The 22,691-nt window shown below is 32.2% G+C and overlaps 1 protein-coding gene across 1 annotated transcript; it reads left to right on the forward strand.

The window, feature by feature from the left end:
• LOC107441548 (uncharacterized) lies at positions 1–9,799 on the forward strand. The gene is made up of 5 exons (XM_016054855.4): positions 1–81; positions 1,301–1,549; positions 4,728–4,907; positions 6,953–7,190; positions 9,463–9,799. Exons 1-5 carry the CDS (start codon positions 27–29, stop codon positions 9,650–9,652), a joined length of 912 nt encoding a protein of 303 aa, XP_015910341.2. The 5' UTR covers positions 1–26; the 3' UTR covers positions 9,653–9,799.
• The last annotated feature ends 12,892 nt before the right edge of the window (positions 9,800–22,691 follow it).

Below are 22,691 nucleotides of genomic sequence, written 5' to 3' on the forward strand. Positions count from 1 at the left end.
TTTATTAATGGTTATGATTGAGTAAAATGATTTGTATAAAAAAATTTCTGATACTAATTTTGCTCAGTGTCGGTTCTAAAAGTAAGTGTAGTTTTAATATTCAATTTTTAATAATTCAATTCAAATTTGACGGTTGTCAAATATTGTATTTCATATTTTCATTTATGCATTTTTTTACTTAATGTGACTAGTGTTTTCCCATTTAAAAACATTTTTTCATACTTCTTCCAAAATGTAAATATTATTGAATGTTTAATGAAATAATCTACTTAAAAAATGAGTAAATTAATAAAAGAAATTATAACTTTTCATTTTGAAACTTAATGGATGAATTTAATTGTGCATTCTGTTATTTCAGTTCTTTAAATTGTCCAGAATTGATTCTTAAAATTATTTTGACGAACATAACATATTGTATAAGATTTACACAAAAAAATTTCTTCTTAATTTCAAGCAAATGTTAGCTGTTTTGTTATTGAATTTAAACATATTTACTACAAAAGCATTTTTAGAATTGATTAAAATCAAATGCCAGATATGATTCAGACAAAATTTTAAATAAAATTTAAATTTCTGAAATCATATAAAAAGTATATTTCTTCCACGGTTTTATCTTTTAAATTCCATTTAAAAAAGCTCTGTTGTGCAACATTTCTGTTTCTTGATTTTATCTCATTAAATTAAAAAAATAGCCTAAAAATGATGAAATTTTTAAAAAATTCTGAAACCCTGATTTCTGAATCGTCACGGAATATCGCTTTATGAAGACTTTTAAAAGCGAAAGCTTTTAGTAAATGTCCCAAAGTGGACTGATCGTAAAGACGCGATTTTCAGTAGAACTCCGAAGTCAAGCTATACTGGTTGTGGTCAGTAAATGGATGGGTGACCAGTTTCATCAGCCTGTGTAGTGACCGAGGGTGCACGGTATCGGCCCTCGTTGAACTGTTCGACTGTAAAGTGCGAGACTTCGTGCGCAAGTCTTTGAACTATTAAAACGAGGAACCATCTCCCTTGTTGAAAAGAAACATTGTGACACTTCGGATCAACCTCAGGGATGTTTATATACGTTTTGGTAACTGTCCTCATAATTTTTTCAAAATGTTCTGGCTCTTTTTTAGAAAATGTAACTGGGAAAAATTTGAAAGTTTAGTAAGGCACAGGCACCTATATACCTTTCTGTAAAAGCTTTAATGTTTAAAAAAAAAATTAAGAAAAATCTTTTTTCTTCTTTCTAGGGTAAAGATCCAAGATCTTTCTAAAATATCTTTTGAATTAAAAAATATTGTTGTTTAATCTTCAGGTTGTCCTTCTAAATATTCGAAAGCTTCTGACGCAACATGTCTTCATTTGGGTGACCCTAAGCCATCAGATGGTGCCAGGGATTTCTATTGTAATAACGAAGGAGGTGGTAAACAATTCGGAAGACCTGTCCCAGACGATCTCATAGATGGATTGTCGAAACTTATGAAAAGTGCCTCAGAAAGCTGGATGCCAAGTGAAGTTTTTCTGGCAATGCGAAGAAAAGGAGCGGAGGACTCCTTTGGACCAAGTACTATCAGAATTCTGTTACCTACTCTTAATGTTGGCAACTGTAAAGCTCATTGCCATTTGTAAAATATCAAGTGTGTTCAGGGACTATTTATTTTAGCAAGTGTTAAAAGTTAAGGCAAAAGTATAGGTTCATTTATATATCCCACTCGAGGTTTAAAGGCTGAAGTAAAAAAAATATTTAAGCCGAATATAGCAAATACAAACCTTGAATTAATTACGGAAATAGTTTAAGTTGCTCTTACAGCCCTTTCAGGTGCGCGTTCTTCGTCACACGGCAGACATCAATGGCATAGTCCTGTTTCTGTCCAACTTCATTCATCATGGTATTGACAGTACATAAGATCCTTTCACGCAGTTACTAAAGGCTTAATCACGTGGCTTAATAAAACAAGGTGTTTTACTTAACACGCCAATTGTATGAAAGGATCCAACGCTCTATAAATATCGTAGTGGCATGTTGCCTGGCAGAAATTGGTTTATTGCATTGATATGGTGTGATCAATGGCTTACATGTAAGGGCTTTGCATAAAACTTGAAGCATGTTTGTATTTAGAACAAGGTTTATTTTTGTTGTATTCATCATAGTTATTTTTACAACAGCCTTCAGAAACCCCGATGAGTAACACCGTATTTAAAATTAATATCAATATGAGAAAATTTATCTCGGATCTGTGTAGAAGAAGATATTGGCTACTAGAACATAGTAACCAATTAGGAAGTTATGAGATTTCTAATTTTTTATGAGATCAAAACTAAAGTGAAGTATGTACTTGTTTTAAATGTAATTTTTCTACCATTTCTAATTTCCTTTGAAGAAAGTAGTGCAGATGTAGCATATCGTCTAAGGTGCGTGTAACATAAATAGACTTTACATATTTACAGCTTCCTTTTTTAAGTTGTTTACGCCACTTCTTTTTTAGCAGGAACAGAATTTTATACACACACACCTATATATATATATATATATATATATATATATATATATATATATATATATATATATATATATATATATATAGAATATATTAAATGGACTAAAAAGATTTTATTTTGGATGGTGACATAATACGCCATTTTTTCATTTCATTATTACTATTTTTCAATTGAGTTTTGTGAACGTTCCTTTATTAATGCCCGAAAATTAGCGAAATCTCAATGAGAAATGAAAATAAAATCTGCTTATAACGATCAAGAAAAAATTAAACTTTGTCAATCCAGAGTAAAGTCAGAGAATTGTCGAAATTTTCATTGGCGGGAATTTCTTTTTGGCGACAGAATAATGGTGAATTCTGTTTGTGGAGTACTAGTACAGAACATTATTGAAACAGATATTTCCATCAAGCATGTAATTTCAGTTGTAGTTAGAACATTCTGTCATGTCAGAAAATGGTCGAAGTTTTTATTGTCTATAAGAAATTTATTTGAATGTACAAGGAAATAAATGCTTTTTGTAACAATCAGTACATGATTAAAACAACTTTTATTGCCTTTAAGCGCAAAGCTCGGGTTGAAATTTGAGCACTATAGTCTGTTCAACGAGAACTGATAGTGAAAGTAAACAAAGCGGCGTGCTATTTGGCGCAATACCGTTGCCTGCTTGGCTCCGGATTAATGGCAAATAGTATTATCAGTCAAGCAAAAACTCTTATTTCTTAGAGGGTTGTTTGTTTCGCCGTGGTGTCTTATTGCAGGTGTTTCATGAGCAATATGGAAAATAAAGTGATAGATTTATGTCCTCCTAAAAAACGGCTGAAGAAATCTTTCATAAGTAAAGCTGAGAAGGAAATAATATTGAACATTTATAAACCAGAAGTGCATTCAAAACCAGATGTTCAAATCATTGATGTGGCTGACCATGCGGTTTCTGCATCGGGAGTTAGCACAGCTTCTGTTTTCAGAATTATTAAAGAATATAAAAGGGGTAATATATTGCTTTCACCGAAGAAGACTATATCTCGTAAAACTTTTTTGGATGATATTGACGATTTCGACAAAAATGCTGTAAGAAGAAAAGTTCATGATTTTTTCCGTCGTAACGAAATTCCGACAATAAACAAAGTTCTGAAAGCTGTGGACGATGATTCTAATTTACCAAACTTTAAAAGAACGGCATTTTGTTTACCGTTAGAAAAAAATTAGGCTTCACACATACTTCCCTTAGAAAAATAAAGATAACAGTTTAATGCAAATAAATGCAGTTCCTTCAAATATATTTTTAAATCAATCGGGGAAATATAAAACTATTTTAAATATTATTTAACTTTTAATAAATTTCTAAAAAAATTGTTATTATGAAAATAAAGAGTATTTTTTTTAACATATTCTTTCAATTCTATACGACTTTTACGATGGAATTATAAAAGTTGTTTTGCATAGATATTTAAGCAAAATATAATAAAACTAATTTAATTTAAACTTTAAAAAAATACATTAAAACTATTCTCAAATTAAAATTATGAGTTTACTGAAACAATTAGAAACTTATTTTCATGCAAATATTTTAATTTTGCTCTTTCTTATCTAACTTTAAGGTATCAAAAACCGAATATCGTTTTTCTATAAAAACGAAAGCTCTGTCGATTCAAACGAAATCGCCCATTCAGTGAAGCAACTGTTGAAGTGGCAAACGTTGGCTATCAAATAGCAACCCTTATATTTACTTCCACTATCAGTTCTCGTTGAACAGACTATAGAATTGAGATTGAGCTGGTCAGAAAGTGATCGAAATTGGAAGATTGCAGTTGGAAGATTTGCTAAGCAAAGGCACAATAGTGAGTTAGGTAAACCATAGTAAATAAATTCACATTTTGTGTTATTTTCCTTTATTTAAATTTAAAGAAATTAATAATTCATATTAAGTTTGAGGAGTACGGTAATCATTGTCTTTAAACTATCTGGAAAAGACTTATTTTTTACTCAACTATGCGAGCAATCGTTCTTGAATTATTCTTTTGCTGTTGTGAGCATTACACTATGAAAAGTAACACCAGGGTAGGGCCGAAATTCCTGGATAAGGAGAACTGTAACTATACAGGATACAAAGTTCTAAGTTTTTAACAAAATATTGCTTTTTTTTTAACGAGGCCTAGATTTTGCCTAAGTATTTAAGTGATTTTATCTTTCTGTTCACTCAAAATGTTCATATTTGTATTAATACTATTATTACTAAATTTTAGAAGAAACAACGTGGCTGCATCATGGGGATGACACTGAAATTGAAGAAAGAGATTACCCATTTTGGTATAGGAATCCAAACGGCGAAGACTGTGCAACTACTGGAAGAGGATATAATTTTTTAGCTAATCCTGATAATTGTGGTCGTGGGGCTTCGCTGTTGTGCGAAAAAACTAGTTCACGTAAGTTTATCTCTAACCTTTAGTTTTATTTATTCCATTTATTTACGACATTTTCCAAAACTGTCCATTTTTTTTTTCAATTTATTCATGACCATCTATCATCGTACTTAAGCATAAAACGGCTTGTTTACTGATATGTTCTCTGACTTTGGAGGACATATTTGTGAACAATCATTTTCTAGGATGAAAATTGTAAAATCAAATTGTCGCAGGTCAAGGCATCAATTTTTAAGATTCTCAACGACTTACATGAGAGTGGCACCACATTAAGTCCTACTGGACATATATGACTATCGCTAAAAATAGAAATAGTTGACCTAAAATATATCTTATATCTCATTTTAAGTTATTTGTAAAAATAATGTAGAAAGAGAAAATATAACAGTTTCTTCGTTCATACCTTTAAATAAATAAGTTTATCATAAATACATCTTAAATAAATAGAAATAATTTTATACGAATTTAAAACTATATTTTCTCCTCGTTTGTCAAAAATCGAAATCGAATCTGTATGAAATGAGTGCAGCCCATAAAATATGTTTTATCAGAGGAAATGTCCTCATGGTTAAAGGATCACCGACCCTTTTTTTAAGGCAAAATCCTGAGTGTACGGAATGCTATAGCAATTATTATTTATATAACTACTTGTATTTTGTTCATAAGATATTCAGATTGACGATATCTGTCCGACTAAGATATTTTGTCAGTAAGAGGTTTGCTACAGTTTGTGAAATATTCTGTCTCTTCAATATTTTGATGGAATAAGATCTTATCCCTCGATGGGATATTTTGTCTCCTATTTTTAATATGTTCTACAATATTTTAACCTAGAGTCTGTCCCCCGATAGGATATTTTGTCTCCTTTATTTAATATTATGTCCTATAATATTTTAACTTTGATTCTGTCCCTCGATGGGATATTTCATCTCCTTTATTTAATATTATGTCCTACAATATTTTAACTTTGATTCTGTCCCTCGATAGGATATTTCGTCTCTTTTATTTAATATTATGTCCTACAATATTTTAACTTTGATTCTGTCCCTCGATAGAATATTTCGTCTCCTTTATTTAATATTATGTCCTACAATATTTTAACTTTGATTCTGTCCCTCGATGGGATATTTCGTCTCTTTTATTTAATATTATGCCCTACAATATTTTAACTTTGATTCTGTCCCTCGATAGGATATTTCGTCTCTTTTATTTAATATTATGTCCTACACTATTTTAACTTTGATTCTGTCCCTCGATAGAATATTTCGTCTCCTTTATTTAATATTATGTCCTACAATATTTTAACTTTGATTCTGTCCCTCGATGGGATATTTCGTCTCTTTTATTTAATATTATGCCCTACAATATTTTAACTTTGATTCTGTCCCTCGATAGGATATTTCGTCTCTTTTATTTAATATTATGTCCTACACTATTTTAACTTTGATTCTGTCCCTCGATAGGATATTTTGTCCCCTTTATTTAATATTATGTCCTACACTATTTTAACTTTGATTCTGTCCCTCGATAGGATATTTTGTCCCCTTTATTTAATATTATGTCCTACACTATTTTAACTTTGATTCTGTCCCTCGATAGTTTGTTCATAAGATGTATTCTGTCCTAGATAATTTGTTCTTGAGGTGTATTCTGACCTAGACAGTTTGCTCATAAGATGTATTCTGTCCTAGATAATTTGTTCTTGAGGTGTATTCTGGCCTAGACAGTTTGCTCATAAGACGTATTCTGTCCTAGATAATTTGTTCTTGAGGTGTATTCTGACCTAGACAGTTTGTTCATAAGATAAATAGGCTAGTCTTCCCTACGACATTTTAACCAAGTGAGACTGTCCCTCAATATCTTATTTATAGGATAATCTACCCAACGTTATTTTAATCGAATGAAGTTCTATTTTATGGTGTTTGAACCAATAGTGATTTTGCCAAACGATATTTTGTTCGCTTGAGACTATTTTCCTCATATCTTGACAATGTGTTGCAACATCCCTTGATGTTTTTATATTTATATTTGTAATTATTTTCTTTTAGCATGTTATTTAGATGAGGTCAATTATGTGGAGTACGAAGGACATTGCTTAACAGTTATAAAAGATGCGAGAATATATGACACGGCCTTAGATGGTTGCACACAAGGACAGTTATTTTCTATGAAAACTGAAGAGGATCGCAGTAGTGTTATCCAAGCTTTCTACAATACCCTATATAGTGGAGGTATTTACATAGGACTGACAAAACAAGATGATGGAACTTGGCTTTACAACAGCGGGTAATATTTTATCATTATAAAATTTGTAAACTATCTAAAAATGCAGAGAGCAGTGAGGTAATACCTGATATCTAATTTGCTATCTAGAGGCATTTAATGAATAGCTCTCGTTTTTTGGAGACTTTAAATCTTTACTGTAATTGGTCCCGATAATAATACAACCTTTCATTTCCTTTGAAATGTATTACCTGAGTTAACACATTGTCAGGAATTAAGTTTTTTTTATTTAAAAGAAGTGCTAAACAGGGGATCGGTAAACGCCAGTTAACGATCGTTAAACGTTAAAAATCACTACCGGGTAGCTTAGATTCGAAGGTCTGTTGGAGCTAAAATGTTCGAAACTGCCAAATTTAATCAAGATATTCATTGTTTAGTTGTGTACAATGTATCCCTCCTAAAAAGTGGTTGATGTACTGGTATTCTTATAAAGAATTTTTTTCTTTCCAGAAAAAGCTAAATCACCCCCGCTAGGGTAAGACTGGCTACATTTTCTTACTCTATAGAAAAAGACCTTGCACAATTCTCTGTTAAATTGGCTGAAAATTTAATGTTGTAGTTCAAGACATTCTGATCATAAGTTCTCATTGACACAGAATCTAAAAATGGATAGTTTCCGAGATAAGGAGCCTCAAACACAAGAGATATAGGCAACTATCATTGCGGTAGAAGATGCTTGAAGAGTGCAGCATTGGCTTCAGAAGGCGATGAAATTCTAGCTACTCATTTAGCGTTGGACATTTTGGCGTGTTACAAGCTTTTTCATCATTTAATTTAACTTTCAATACTTATTTGAAAGATCATTAACAGCTATTTTTTTTTCTATTTCTTTGGTTAATTCTATTGACGTGACGGAATTAGAGAATTAAGAATTATTATATATGAATATTAGGGTTTGAGGCTTCGCATCCCGGAAGCTATCAAGTTTTGGAATTCGTGTCAATGAGAACATTTGATCAGAATGTTTTGAAGTACAACATATTAAATTTTCAGCCCATTTTACAGAGTATTATTTTTCCATAAGACTTGCGCAGGGATCCTTTAGTAGTATTAAAATTTTAGTGAGCAGGTAGCTTCCATTTCTGTTTTATTATCAATTAATTATTCTATTTTATTAACAATTTAAGAAAATTATGCATGTAATTTACATGTGATGCAGTCAAGGCCAAACTGAAGGAGGATAGAGAAAAGGGCAAGTAAAGAAAGTTACAGAGAATTTCTTTATATCAGTATAAAATCTACGATTTAGTCTTCAAAAATTCTACAAAATATGAAAATAAGGCTTTTTGGTGTTTGGAAAAAAAATGCTCACAGTAAATTTTCACGTAAATTTTACAGTAAATGCTCACATAAAACATTATTCAACCTTGGATGTAGTTGTTTTCCTCCTCCGCCGCCCTACAGCTTTCGTGGGCCCATTATGGACACACATAGAGGGGGTACCCAAAGGCCGGGATAGCCTGGTTGCTAGGACACTGGGCCCATATCCAAGAGTTTGTGGGTTCGATCCCAGCCGGCTGAAGACTCCCCGTGTAGTAAATGGTGACTGATGCACGTTAAATCTGACAAGTCGCAAAGTCCTCCTTGTTCCCATAACAAATCAATACCTCTGGGGGATACTGATCCAGGAGTTTCCTTGTCTTCTGGATTAGATTCAAAATTACAAGGCTACGGAGTTGAACATTCGCAGTCGTAAACCCAAAATTGGGTCGGCTGTTTAACGACGGATATAAGATATAAAAAAAAGGGGACACCCAGTCTTATATCGAGACCAGAGGTTATCGAAACGAAGCAGATCGGTGGTTCTATTGGACGAAATCCTTATTGTTTGAATCTTTAGTAAGTGTATAATAAGCTGAACTAAGAAATAAGAGAGTTGAGTAAACAAACTTATCTACATAGACGTCGTAAACTAGCCAACAACAACAACACGTCAGTATAGTAGGTTCTTCTTCTGGACTCATAAAATGTAATTCAGAATAAGGTTCTGTACAACTGATACAGAATATCAAATTATGCAGAAATAACGGAGAAAGCTGTACAAGTGGAGCGCATCGAATCGTTCAAACAGTTGAGTTTATTCCGTTAATCTGTTAACATTATTTATTTTTTTGCTCTTCACGAATGGGTGTGAGTTTAATATGTATATTTCTCACAGCTTGCTTAAAAACATCGAATAATTAATCTGAAAAAAATTTTATTTCACGTGATTGTTAATTTTTTTTATGTTATTATAAAGTGTTGTATTATGTTTAAAAAATGTTGTTTTGTAAAGAGATGAAGAAGAAGCTGAAGTTCCTGGCTTTGGAAATTGTGGGGTTTTGAAATTAATGGAAGATGCGAAAACTCTGAGCTTAAGTTCCGTGCAGTGTGACAATGAAAGGTTGTTTTTCCTATGTGAAATTTCAACTACAGGTAAGTCAGATGTAATATTATATAATATATGTCCAATATATATTATATAATATGGAATTTGAAATATTTTTTCTATTAAAACTGTTAAAAAAAAATTATTAGGTAAATAATACGAAAAATGAATAAACGCAATTGTTTAAAAGTAATCATATACGTGTCGCGTAATTACAAGTAATCACGATCTGCAAATAGTACGATTATATTTCATGTCAAGAATATATACTTCATGTCAGGAATAATCAAATACTTATCTTAATATTTAAAATTACTTAATTACGTACTTAATTATTTAAAATTCAACTCTGGTGCAAGATAATTTTATTTACTATGCTCTTTGTAAATAGAATAGTTATCTCAAACATACGCGATTTTCCCACTCTCCATATGTTTCCCTCTCCCTTTACCAGGATAACGGATAATCTCGTCTTTTTCGCCTAGCAATTCGTTTTAGATAGAAGTGTGAATAGTGGGCAAGATTGGTTGATACCATGGAAATGGAGAAGGGAAAAGTATAGAGAGTGGGAAAATCACGTACCTTCGTAACGCATATTCTATTAACAGCTGTCATGCTGTTTTTTTTTTCCTTACTTTTATGTTGAATTTTTAAATTATTAATTTATGTTACTTTTTTGCTGTGAATAAGTTTCCACTTAGATTTTCTGCTTTGCATGCTAACAGCGAATTTGGTGAGTGAATGCAATTTTAAATGTTAAAAAGTAGAGCGCATTGTATTCATGTGATAATGTTGAAGTTTATGTGTGATTTGTAATTTTTTAAATTGAAATGATGCGAATGAAATGCATGCTTAATAAATACCGAACTGCCTGATATATTTATTTGCAAGTGAAGTTTGTACGTGTGTGTGAGTTGACTTTAATAAATTTTGTATTATGAAACAGCATGTTGCTTCATACCAACATTTAGTATGCTGAGAATTTCAAATTATCAACTTTGATATGTACAAATTTACAGTTGTTTTTATCATTTCTATTGCTCTTAATATAAAATGTAAAAATGTACAAATTTGATAATAATGTACCAACTTTTTTGTCCCACATTCAACTTGTATAAGAAGAAACAACAATTTATTATTGTACTTAAAAATAAAATAACAATTCTGCCCTTGTTTTAAAATTTGCTTTAGTTGTTATTAAACTTTTGCACAGAAATCTGCGCATTTACAATTCTACCCCAGCTAATGCTGGTCACAATTGTACAAACAAACAAAACTACGAAATAAAGAAAACAAAGGAGAAAGAAATGATAAACAAAAATGCCATCAGCATGATATTAATGAGAGATAGAGAGATCATTTCTCATTATAGTGAGAAATATAAAAATACAATACATTTAAAAAAAATTGCAATTAACTATAAATTAAGTATATAAAGTTTGCACAGCAATATTGGAAATTAACTTATTGCACAATTATTAAAGAATTTATTCGACTATAAATTATTAAAAGTCTTTTTATAGTAACTAAAAAATATTAAAAAGAATTTCCTGATGAACAATATGAAGATGCAATATCATGTACTGCTATGTCTAATTTACCAAAAACCTTCTCTAGCGGTAAGGTTTTATTATTAAACTGCTACTGAATTCAACCGAAATTGCTGTAAGACAAGGCTTAAGTTGATTGTAAAACATTCTTTATGTAACAGCTACGTCACTGATATAGTTAAATCTCAGTTAAAGAAAACTGTATCTATTTTAAATATTAACAAATATTATTTTAATAATTGAATGATTGATTGAAAATAATCGATCTAATTGTTTAAGGTTACATTTCACTCACAAAATAGTCGAATGCGAATTTTCAAATTTTTAGGAGAAGGGGTCATGACATCTGTTCATTTTCAAGTTCGTTTCCAGGCGCGTTTCCAAGTATGTTTCAGCCTCATGATTTTGAATTAATTCATAGTCATCATAGCTGTTACCAAATGTTTGCTGAAGTTCTAAACCGGAGTTCGAATCTTATTTCACTACTTCTGAAAAATAATTCGGTAAAAAGCGCAAAAGTTTGAGATCGTGCAATAGATAGTATTGACACGGACATTTTTGCATTATCTTTAAAGCATTTCAAATTGAAGTCACCTCGTTCTGTAGGGGAAAATTTTTTTAATTTTCTTTCTTTATTTTTACTTTATTCATTTTTTACATATAACTGCAGGCTTGTATGCTCAAATAGTAGGCCTTAGTCAAGTTGAAAAACATATAGCAAAAATTATAGAATGACAATACAAAGGTACATCTAAAGATCCTAAAAACCAAGGGTATCGAGCCCGTTACCGCCAATATGGCATAAAAACAATTTTCCACTGCCACGTGAAAGCTAAATAATTTCGAACGCTTTTACTTGCGTCTATGCTGAACAAATATAAAGTAAAGTTTTTTTTTTTACAAACAATCATTAAAAAAACTTACAGGAAAAACACAATTTATTTCGATATTTATTTTAATCCTCACTAGTCCCATTAGTTAATGTTTATTGGAATTACATACATTTGCAGGCTTGGGCGCTCAATTTTGCTTTATGAAATTTTGTCTAATAGAAGGACAGATAGAACAATACAGAGACTAAAAGCACGAAGATACATCCAAAATAACATCGGGATTCGAACCCGCTACCTCCACGCTTTACACAGCGTTTGTCAGGTGATACGCCACTCGGCCAGGAAGGTTCTCCGTTGGTTAATGTGAGGCTTTCAGATTCGCTGAAATAGGTGGTCGGAAGTGTATGAAAATAATTATTAAATTCAAAATAAGATTGTGTTTTTCGCGTAAGTTTTTTAATGATTGTTGATGTTATTTACATTTATGTAAGGCATTTATGTAAGTTCATTTTATATTGGTTCAGTGTAGGAGCAAGTAAAAGCGTTTGGAGATTACGAGATTACTTAGTTTCAACGACATTTAAACTGTATTTAATTTCAATTTCACAAGACAGCAAAGTTATTACAAGACAGGCAAATTTGCGAGATATAGCAACGAGTAAGTAACGTCCATTAATTTTCTTAATATTTTTTTTCTTGAAATTTGTTGTTTTTGTGTTTTAATTTTAGCTCTTCTGGTCATGATGAGTTTTCTATGAAAAAGAGATCTATGTGCGGTTTGTTTGTTTACAGCAGTGGTGCGCAAACTTTTTTCGACTGCGACCCCTTTTGTAGAGAGAAAATTTTTGGCGACCCCTAGAGATAAATGTTCACAAATACGATGTATATTTCGCGCATTTCTTTCGTTGCATCGAATGAGAACATCATCATATTTGACTCATATTAATTTTATTTATAATTTTAAGAAAATACTTTTTGTATAACACAAAAATCAGTAATTGCCCTTTAATGAGATGTATGTGGCTACAAGTATCTAATTATCTCATCGATGTTTGAATGTATGTTGCTAATTGCAATTCGCATATCATCTTCAGGGCTTAAACGCGAGCGGTATTTAGTTTTTATTGAAACTAGTTTGCTAAATCCAGTTTCACATAAATACGTTGATGCAAATTGTATTAACACTCTGATAGCATTCTTGCATAAAACGGGATATTGTTTTTCCTCGGATAGCCAGATAGAGTATACATTACGCATTACGGTCAAAGAAAGAGTGGACAGCATGAAATTGCAATTAAACAGTGAGTGACGGCGCTTCACTCTTTATATGTACACAGTATAGTATGCAACATGCAGGGATAATGCATTTCATAAAAATTTGGCGACCCCCAAAAAACTTCTGGCGACCCCCACAGGGGTCGCGACCCCTAGTTTGCGCACCACTGGTTTACAGTATTACTCTTTTCTTTGTTTCTTTAACTCTTTGACGTAAATGGGACACTGGTGACCCTTTCATGAATTTTTCTTTACTCTCTAATTACAAGCAAAAATATATTTTAGTATTTTTCAATTATAAGAAAACAATTTTAACTACTGAAAAAATCTGTTAGATTATCGTAATTATATTTGTACTAAAATTCAAAAGTACTAAAATCCAAAAGTATTAAAATCCAAAAAGTAATTTGAAAAAAATTTTTCATATTCATAATCAATTATTGATTTTCTAAAAAAAAATTAGGCGATTAATAACTGTTTGTCTTAGATCTAAATTACTGCAAATCGTTGCAAATCTTATAAAAAAAATTTATTGTTAGGAAATGGCCGTGTTTGGAAGATTTGATCATGAACGTAGAATAAGGCACCGATGTTTCATGCTATATTTCATAACCATAAATTATTAAAATAAAATATTATATCATAATTTACAAATATATTTTGACCTAAATTAATAAAAATAATGAAAAAAGTATGGAAATTGTGAATTAACACACATTTTGTATCAAAAGGTTTAAAGGAAAAAAATAATAATAAAATTACAGATGTGCAGAATCTTTCATCGAATTTATTACCTTAAGATTTTTCATGTTTAACATGTTTGATTTGCCATTATTTAAAATCAATAAATATAAAGAATGATCGAGATAAACTTCGTTTTATAGAATGAAATTTATCATTTCAATATGTTTTTAAATTGATGCTACTGAAAAAAGAAATCATTTGATAACAAACATTTTACGAGCATTATTTACACCAGAATGAAATATGATAAATATGTGAATTGATAAATATTGTACATATATACACTTTTATTATTATGTAATTTTTTATTCTTCTATTTTTTATGTTATTTAATTTCGTTATCTGGTAAGTTAATATGCTAGCAAGAACAGAACAAGAAACAAAAATGTTATCGAAACCTGTCAAATCACTATTAAGGAGAGCGAGATTAAAAGCATCAAAATCTATTTGACTGTCCGGTGAAGTAGAAAGGTAAAGCAATTTTCATAAACATATTTTTATAGACATTCTAAAACGTACGTATGCATATTTATACGAGATATAATAAGAGAGTAGAGAATTAAGATCACCTCTACGTGATCTTGGGACGCTAGAGTCTGAAAGGCTCGCTTCATACATGGTATCGTAGGCCAAAACGGGTTAACAGTTAACATCGCCCACGTCACCATCAACGCACTAGATAATAAACGACTACGTTACTATTCTGGTAAATTTGAATCTATTTTTAGTTCAAAATACAGGGGAACTTCTGAATCTACAACCACCCGAACTATTTATCTTTTTTAGAAATTCACGGGTTCCACAATCTTTTTTACGTGATCTTTTTATAACTGCACTCGTTCATTTTACGTATCAGACATAGTTCCTAGCACTTTTAGATTATGCTCCAGTGAATGCTTATTACCTGGAACTTCTTATCTTGAATTTAAGGCAGTATAGTCACGTGTGACTCTTGTACTTAATATTTTAAGTTCAAAAAAGAAACACACCTTTATTGAGAAATTTGTAATTAGAAGTAAATCCTACTACTTATTTTTTTCACTTGGAGTAGCAAACCACGAAAATTTAGCATGGTTAGCTCAATGTAACCTAAAATCTATTTGACTTAGAATATATTTTGATGGCTAACTTTGCAAACTTTAAAGCGTAAAAAATAAATGCCACACCCTCCATAACTTTTCATCTAATGAACGAATTACTAAAGTATTAACATGCTTCAAGGGCATGCAAATAACTCTAAGGGCATGCTATATGTTATTTGATTAGCTGATAAAATATTTTTCAAGTTTTCTCTCAGAATAAAATTTTTTTTAACATATTTGAATTTTTGACCTTCAAGGTATACGTATATTGCCCATCGTTACAATTTTCGCACCATTTTGAGTTAAATATTTTTAAATGACAAAATCCACAATTTGAGGCAAATTTCTTAAACACTTTTGAAATAATAACACTTCAAAGAAATAAATCCAGTGATTATCGAGATATGAAAACTTTATAATGCAATTATTTTTTAAGCCGACGCAGATTCTCTCAAGTGGAAGGTTTTCATTATTTAAAATTAATTATCACTCACGTTTCAGAATTTTCCTAATAAATTATTAAGTTTTATAGTTTAGTTAAGGTTTGTGTTCTTTAATAATATTTTTACTTTTTTGCGTATTTAACTGTATCTACGGAAGTATTTAAGGATTGTTGTTGTAGTTGTTGTTCACTTACGTCGCACTAGAGCTGCACAATGGGCTATTGGCGACGGTCTGGGAAACATCCCTGAGGATGATCCGAAGACATGCCATCACAATTTTAATCCTCTGCAGAGCGGATGGCCTCAATTTTGATACTCTGCCGAAGACCTGCACGCGAAGTCGAACACTTTACGGTAGAACAGTTTAACGAGGACCAATACCGCACACCCTCGGTCCCTACGCAGGCTGATCCAAGTGGTCATCCACCGTAGCCAGTGATGCTTGACTTCGGTGATCTGCTGGGAACCGTGTTTTAACGATCAGTCCACTGCGGGACAGTATTTAAGGAGTATCAAAACATTTTTACACTCAATTAGGAACATTATTTATCCAAAAATAAGTAGTAGTTTCATAATTTATTATTCCTATTATATTTTGTAATAGTTGCGAAAGTCTTGAATTATAAGACATACAAATTTCTACGAAATTTAAACTTAATTCTTAATTCAGTGGGTCAATAAATGAGTGCCAAGCATGCTTGGGAATTAAACACTGGGGGTTCCGCGTTCGGCTGACCATCTGACCGGAACATCTGCTCCTGCACCCCAGAGCCCAAGGTCAAGAAAACTGAGATGGGCACAGTAGGCCTTGGCCCTCTATGGGCTGTCGTGCCTCTAAATTTTGTTTAATAGTAGCAACTACCTAATTAAATCATTTGAGATCACCCCTTTCAACCATTGTCAATGGCTTTAAATTCACAAAACTCCGATCTTCAGAGCAAATGGGATTCCTGATATTTGTTCATTGTGTTATTTCCGGTCACATGCAGAATTCAGCTCAATGGTTAAAATCCGAAAAGCAACTCGTCAGTGAGTTTATAAGCCTGATGACCACTGTTCGAAATACATGATTACGAAAATGCACATAGCTATTTATGAACAATGGACTGATCGATAAGACACGGTTCCCAGCAGATCACCGAAGTCAAGCATCACTGGCTGTGGTCAGTGTGCGGGTGGGTGACCACTTGGATCAGTCTGCGTAGGGACCGAGGGTGTGCAATATTGGTCCTCGTTAAACTGTGCTACCGTAAAGTGCTCAACTTCGCGCGCAGGTCGTCGGGCTACCGAAGCGGGGGTGCCATCCCCTCCGCAGAGGATCAAAATTGTGATGGCATGTCTTCGGATCATCCTCCGGGATGTTTCCCAGACCGTCGCCAATAGCCCATTGGGCAGCTCTAGTGCGACGTAAATTAATAACAACAACAACAGCTATTTATGAAAATAGTCATGGTATTTAGTACAGTTTTTCAAACTTCTTTCATGAGTATTGTTCTTTTTCATCCAAATAAATTCGCAATGCGATATCTTCCAATTGCCCAACTCACTTGGTACATTTTATTAAATTAGTCTTTTTTTTTAGTCTAATCCCATGAAAAGTTACATCCATTATATACCTAGCCATCCCGACGCAGTATTGATTTTACTTTATAACCGGCGTAGTCCACCCGATTCTGAGTTTATGATTATCAATGTTTAACTCCGAAGCCTTGTAGTTTTAAGCCCAATCCAGAAGACAAGGGAATTCTTGAATGAAACTTGGATTGGAACTGTGATAAACTAGCTTTCGCGGAAGACTTTTTGAAGGAAAACAACATACGGTTAGCCCGACGGCAAGATAATTCTAGCCCAGGATGAGTCTATCACAGAGGATATTTCAAGTCAGCACTGTGGGCGGTTCTTGCCGGGAGCAGATTTCGTAGCAACCAGTCACCATTGGGATTGGAACCTGGGTCATCTTAATGAGAAGCGAGCACTCCATTCCCTGAACCACCACGGCTTGCCCGTTTTGATTATGCTTAGTGTTTAAATAAGCGTTTAATTTCTCGTTTAGTTCTTAAATTTGGATTAAAAACTGAAAATGCGTATTTTTGGCTATGTTCATTTTCGCAAACAATCGTTTTGAATTTTGTTCATTTTCAAACATACACACTCTTCGATCTGTGTTCATTTTCGTAAATACGCATTTTGAATTGCGTCCACATTTAAAGACTCACACGAATCGCATAATCTATGAGCAAAAAAAAAAAAAGATTTATACATAAATGCTGAGTTTAAATTTCATTGGTAACCAATTAATTTTGCTATTTAAACATTAAATGCTGTTTTACTTATTTTCATAAAAAGTTATGCTTAAAACTCTGGAAGAAAATTACTTTACATTTCATCTTATTTTTCTGCATGATGGGCTTTCATTTTGTAGCGGTATATATATATATATATATATATATATATATATATATATATATATATATATATATATATATATATATATATATATATATATATATATATATATATATATATATATATATATATATATATATATATATATATATATATATATATATATATATATATATATATATATATATATATATATATATATATATATATATATATTCAATAGAAATGTAAACAATAACAATCTCGAGCTCGGGACCTACTCTAGTTCCGGTTAAAAAGTTTGCAGCTGCTTCACGTTATTCTAATAGGCGATGTTTTCAAACGGATAATTTTGTTTTCAATAAAAGAAATAAATTAGATAATTTTTGATCTCAAATCTGCCGTCTTTCATAAGATATTAATGTTATTATGTAATTCTGGGGAGTTTGGAGTGAAAATGTCTTTTAGTTATTTTGTTATTAATTATTAAAAAAGGTGACATGGTTTCTAGATTTTGAATAACTCGCTTTTTTGGCAGTCTTGATTTGGCCTCTGTCCATTTGTTTATTACTGTTTGTTCGTGTTGCAAGCTGTGCACCATCTTACGTTAGTGTTAACACCTTTAGTATTGTAAACACAAGTATTGTTAGCATTGTAAACATAAGTAATAAGTAATCAAATACATTGTTTGCAAGAATCTCAAAACACAATGATGCCAAATGGCTTTAAAATACAACTGAAACAGTAACCCGGAAATTTAGGCAGTCCGGAGCTTGCAGCGTTCCCTAGTGTAGAAAACACCATCCATACATAAGTTCAAAATGAAGAATAAAACAAAGAAAAATTATAGACATATGAAGAAAAAAAAGGGGGGGGGAAATAATAAGTAAAAAAGTAACAAACAGTTTATTTAAAAAAAAAAAGAAAATTTAAACTTATTGTTTTTCTTAACTTTCTTCGTGTTTTCTTGTATTTATTATATATATATAGATATAGATAGATAGGTGCGTGCGTGCGTGTGTGTTTTTTTTTTTTTTTTTTTTTTTTTCCAAGTCAGATATAGATACAAATATTCTGTGAAATGGTTACAAACCTAGAAGGGGGAAAATACACATTATAAAGAATGAAAATTGCAAATCAATCTATAACCAGAATCACCATCGTTTATATTTAGGGGCACTTATGGAATGACTGTTCTCATTATGTTAAAATAATAACCCGGACTTTACGTTACCCTTTTTAAGAAAATCCCTCTCTATGCGTTTTTCTAACAGATTAAAATCTTTTTTCTTCTCTTCAAAGTTCGCACAAACTTTCTTTTTCTTTTTTTTTTCGATTATATCATGTTCGGTTTTATTAAACTATCTGGTTCCAGCAAACTTCAACTTTTGAATCTTTTGAATTATCCAATCATTTAAATCCAATCATCAATGTCTGAAGAGCTTCCGAAGTCTGTGACGTGTATACGTCAGCAACATACGTTCCATTGCTTTTCAATTCCTTTAATATCTGCTCTCGGTGATAGTAATGATAACGATGAAGATGAGCAGAACATACCCGAGCGTATACCCTCAACTGATGAAAGCATAAAATCTTTGAGACATTTGCGAAAGTAAACCATAAATAGAATTTGTTAACAATAGTTATTGAGAGGGATATTGTTGTAATTGTCTCTAAGAACAAAAAACGTGTAAAGATTACACATCTTTTCTAGCATTTCATCTTGTAAGTGTCGATTTTTGAAGCATTTTCTCTCTTTTTTTAATACCACATCGCTTCATGTGTTTTGTGACGCTAGTCCGGCGGAAAATGTAAATTGGGGTTCCACTATGCATATATATGTGTTTGTGTGTTGTTGTTGTTGTTTCTAATGTCACTTTCCACACGGGCAAGCCTGCTATGTGGAACCGAGCAAATTTAAGGCAGAGCGTTTCTAGTTCCTTAGTGGCGCCATTTATGGCCAAGAATTCGACTTCTGCCACACCATACGTCGCACCCGTTTATAGGGCGGACCCATTCATTCATCCCTCAGATCGTAATTTTGACTTGAATCAGAGAACGATCGATCTCCAATCCAGTACCCCCAGAGGTGTTGATTTGTTATGGGAACATGAAGGACTTTTGCGACTCGACAGATTTAACGTGCATCAATCACTTTTCTGCACGCGGAGTCTTCGGTCTGCGGGGTTCGAACCCACGAACTCTAGGACATGGGCCCAGCGACCAGACTATCCCGGCCCATATTTATGTAATAGATGGCAGTCGGACCGAGCAGGAAAACAGACACAGGACTTAAATAAAAGCAAAATAAATTTTATTTGATCATTTTCAAATGGATGATGAGCGAAAAGTGAAGTTTACTCCATCGTGGTTCAGTCTTTCTGGTAGGGAAAATCTTGCAAAAAATCCGAAAATGTCTCAATTTAGGGAAAAGAGGGAAATCTTATAGAAATTACTATTGGTTTATTAATTAGGTCGCGCGATTTCCTCAAAGAGTAAAGGGGGAAATGTCTTTACTTTTAATTAATGCATACTTGAGCCAAAAGTACATTTAAGGACAGGATGTGAATTTAAAAGTGTGAGAAAGTGTTTCGATTAGAATAACTAATAAGAAATTGTTTTATAGGAAAGAAATAACATAAAAAGATTAATAAAAGCTTTTTATGCTATATATATATATATATATATATATATATATATATATATATATATATATATATATATATATATATATATATATATATTTCTCTTATGTGGCACAATAGAGTCAGGTATTTCTCGATCTACTGGCAAAACCTTGTTCATTCTGTTAGGTTTGTCTTGAATTATAATTTAAGTCGTTTTGAATAGTTAAATATGCGTTAAGTATTTAGTTAGAATAATTTCTCATTTTTATAGAAATTAGAGCTTAGTTACGAAGTAATTATTTAGATTTATTATTAATCCTTTCTAAATTGCGCTGTTGAAGTTTTAAACATACACGGTGCTATGGTGCCGGATATTGTCATACCAGTTGTTGGTTACGTAACTAGCCATATTCCAGCAATGGCAAAGTTACACGATACTCACGTTATAGCTCGAGAGCTACATGAGGAAGTAGTAAATTACGTAATAGAGCAATGGGATGAGTTTTCTATCTTATCTCATAGGAAAGATAGAAATAAATTTTATTATTTTACTACCTTTTATGTCCCAAAATAATACGTTTTGTGCGATTAGTTTTTAGAAAATTCAATAAATGAACTTTGACAATATCACGGATATTTCTTGAGAATAGTTAAAACTGGAATGAAAGTATTTTCCAGCTAGCAAAACGACGGACAACAGCTAGACGGAAAAAAATTAGGTTAATATATTGTTTATAACCAATTAAAGTGTTAGAATTAGAGGTGACGGGGCGGATGAAGAATCAAAATACACCGAAGAGCCATTACATTATGACCACTCTCCATCTATAACAATTGGCTCTCCCAGGTTTTCATGGTTTCTCGCCCCGGAACAATGTTTTCATGGGGCACATTAGGACCCATAATCCTCATAGAATAATCCCTGGCGTCTGTGAGCTACTTGAACATAGTTGCAGACCAGGTTCACCCAATCATGGCAACAGTTTTTCCTGCAGGGGATGGTGTTTACCAACAGGAAGATGCACCATGTCATAAGGGCCGAATCGTCGAGGAACATTCCAGTGACTTTCAAGTCATGTCTTGGCCCCCAAATTTACCTGACCTTAATCCAATAGAGCATTTGTGGTCCTGCTTGGAAAACCAAATTCGAGCTGCCACGCTACCCCCTCGCAATGTGAGGGAATTGCAGGACCAGTTGGTGAGCGCTTGGTACCAGATACCTCAGACTACCTATCAGCACCTTGTGGACTCAATGCCACGGCGGGTGCTAGCAGTTTTGAGGGCTAAAGGTGGTCCTACATGTTATTAGCAGAGTGGTCATAATGTAATGGCTCTTCGGTGTATATATCAGTACAGTTGTGTGTGCATTCGACTTGATTACCATAAAGTTAATGTGTACTAGATAGTTTTGAAAGAGTGCCAAGCTGGTCACAAAAAGGCGGCTAGTTTCATGTCAAAAACTAAAGCTATTTCATCCGAGTTTTTGTTTGGGGACTAACCAGTGAAACTCTCCAATTTGATCTCCAAATCGATAAATTACGGTAAAACAGATATTTCTTCGCCTACATCAATACAATTTTCGACAATAATATTAAAAATATACAAAATTGAAGATGTATAGATAAATAAAAGTACAGGTCCGAATGCGCATGAGAAGCCTGCTCATAATAGAAAAAGCTCTCAAGCGGCGAAATATAGTGTTTTCAGTCACGAGTTGCTATTAAATTCTCGATACTAGGACATGCCCCCACTTTCCTATTTTGCTTATAACCACTATACTGTATTATCCAGAATAGTAAAACTTGAGTCATTGCGGAAAAGTTTAGAAACAGCTCGATTACTTTAATAGTACTGTGCAGAATAGCCTCTTATTTTTCTCAAATAAATTAAAATTAATGTTTTATTTTCAGTTTTATACATTTTTCAATGTGTTTTTATTGTTTTTTTCTTTGTGTTAACAGTAAATATAAATTATGAAAAGCATAATTTCTAAGTTTTTTAATCGTAATTTCATAAGATTTATTTTTAAATATGATTATATTTCATAAGTAATGTTAAATAGTTTACATATCATTATGGAATATATATTGTTGTTTATTGTTTGTATAGTCAAAAAAATATTTTTTACTATTTACTTTAGTTTTATACTATGTTAGGACAACATCACAACATGTTATAAAATAAAAAAAAACATATC

This window comes from Parasteatoda tepidariorum, chromosome 7 (assembly GCF_982258835.1).
Source record: "Parasteatoda tepidariorum strain Cologne lab strain chromosome 7, Ptep-v5.0, whole genome shotgun sequence".
NCBI lineage: Eukaryota > Metazoa > Arthropoda > Arachnida > Araneae > Theridiidae > Parasteatoda > Parasteatoda tepidariorum.

Bases quoted from the DNA above. Each gene is read 5' to 3' on its own strand.
- LOC107441548 (XM_016054855.4), top strand. From the start codon at position 27: ATGATTTGTATAAAAAAATTTCTGATACTAATTTTGCTCAGTGTCGGT. The intron at 82-1,300 runs GTAAGTGTAGTT...TTTAATCTTCAG, and splicing joins GCTCAGTGTCGGTTCTAAAA to GTTGTCCTTCTAAATATTCG. The intron at 1,550-4,727 runs GTACTATCAGAA...ACTAAATTTTAG, and splicing joins GGAGGACTCCTTTGGACCAA to AAGAAACAACGTGGCTGCAT.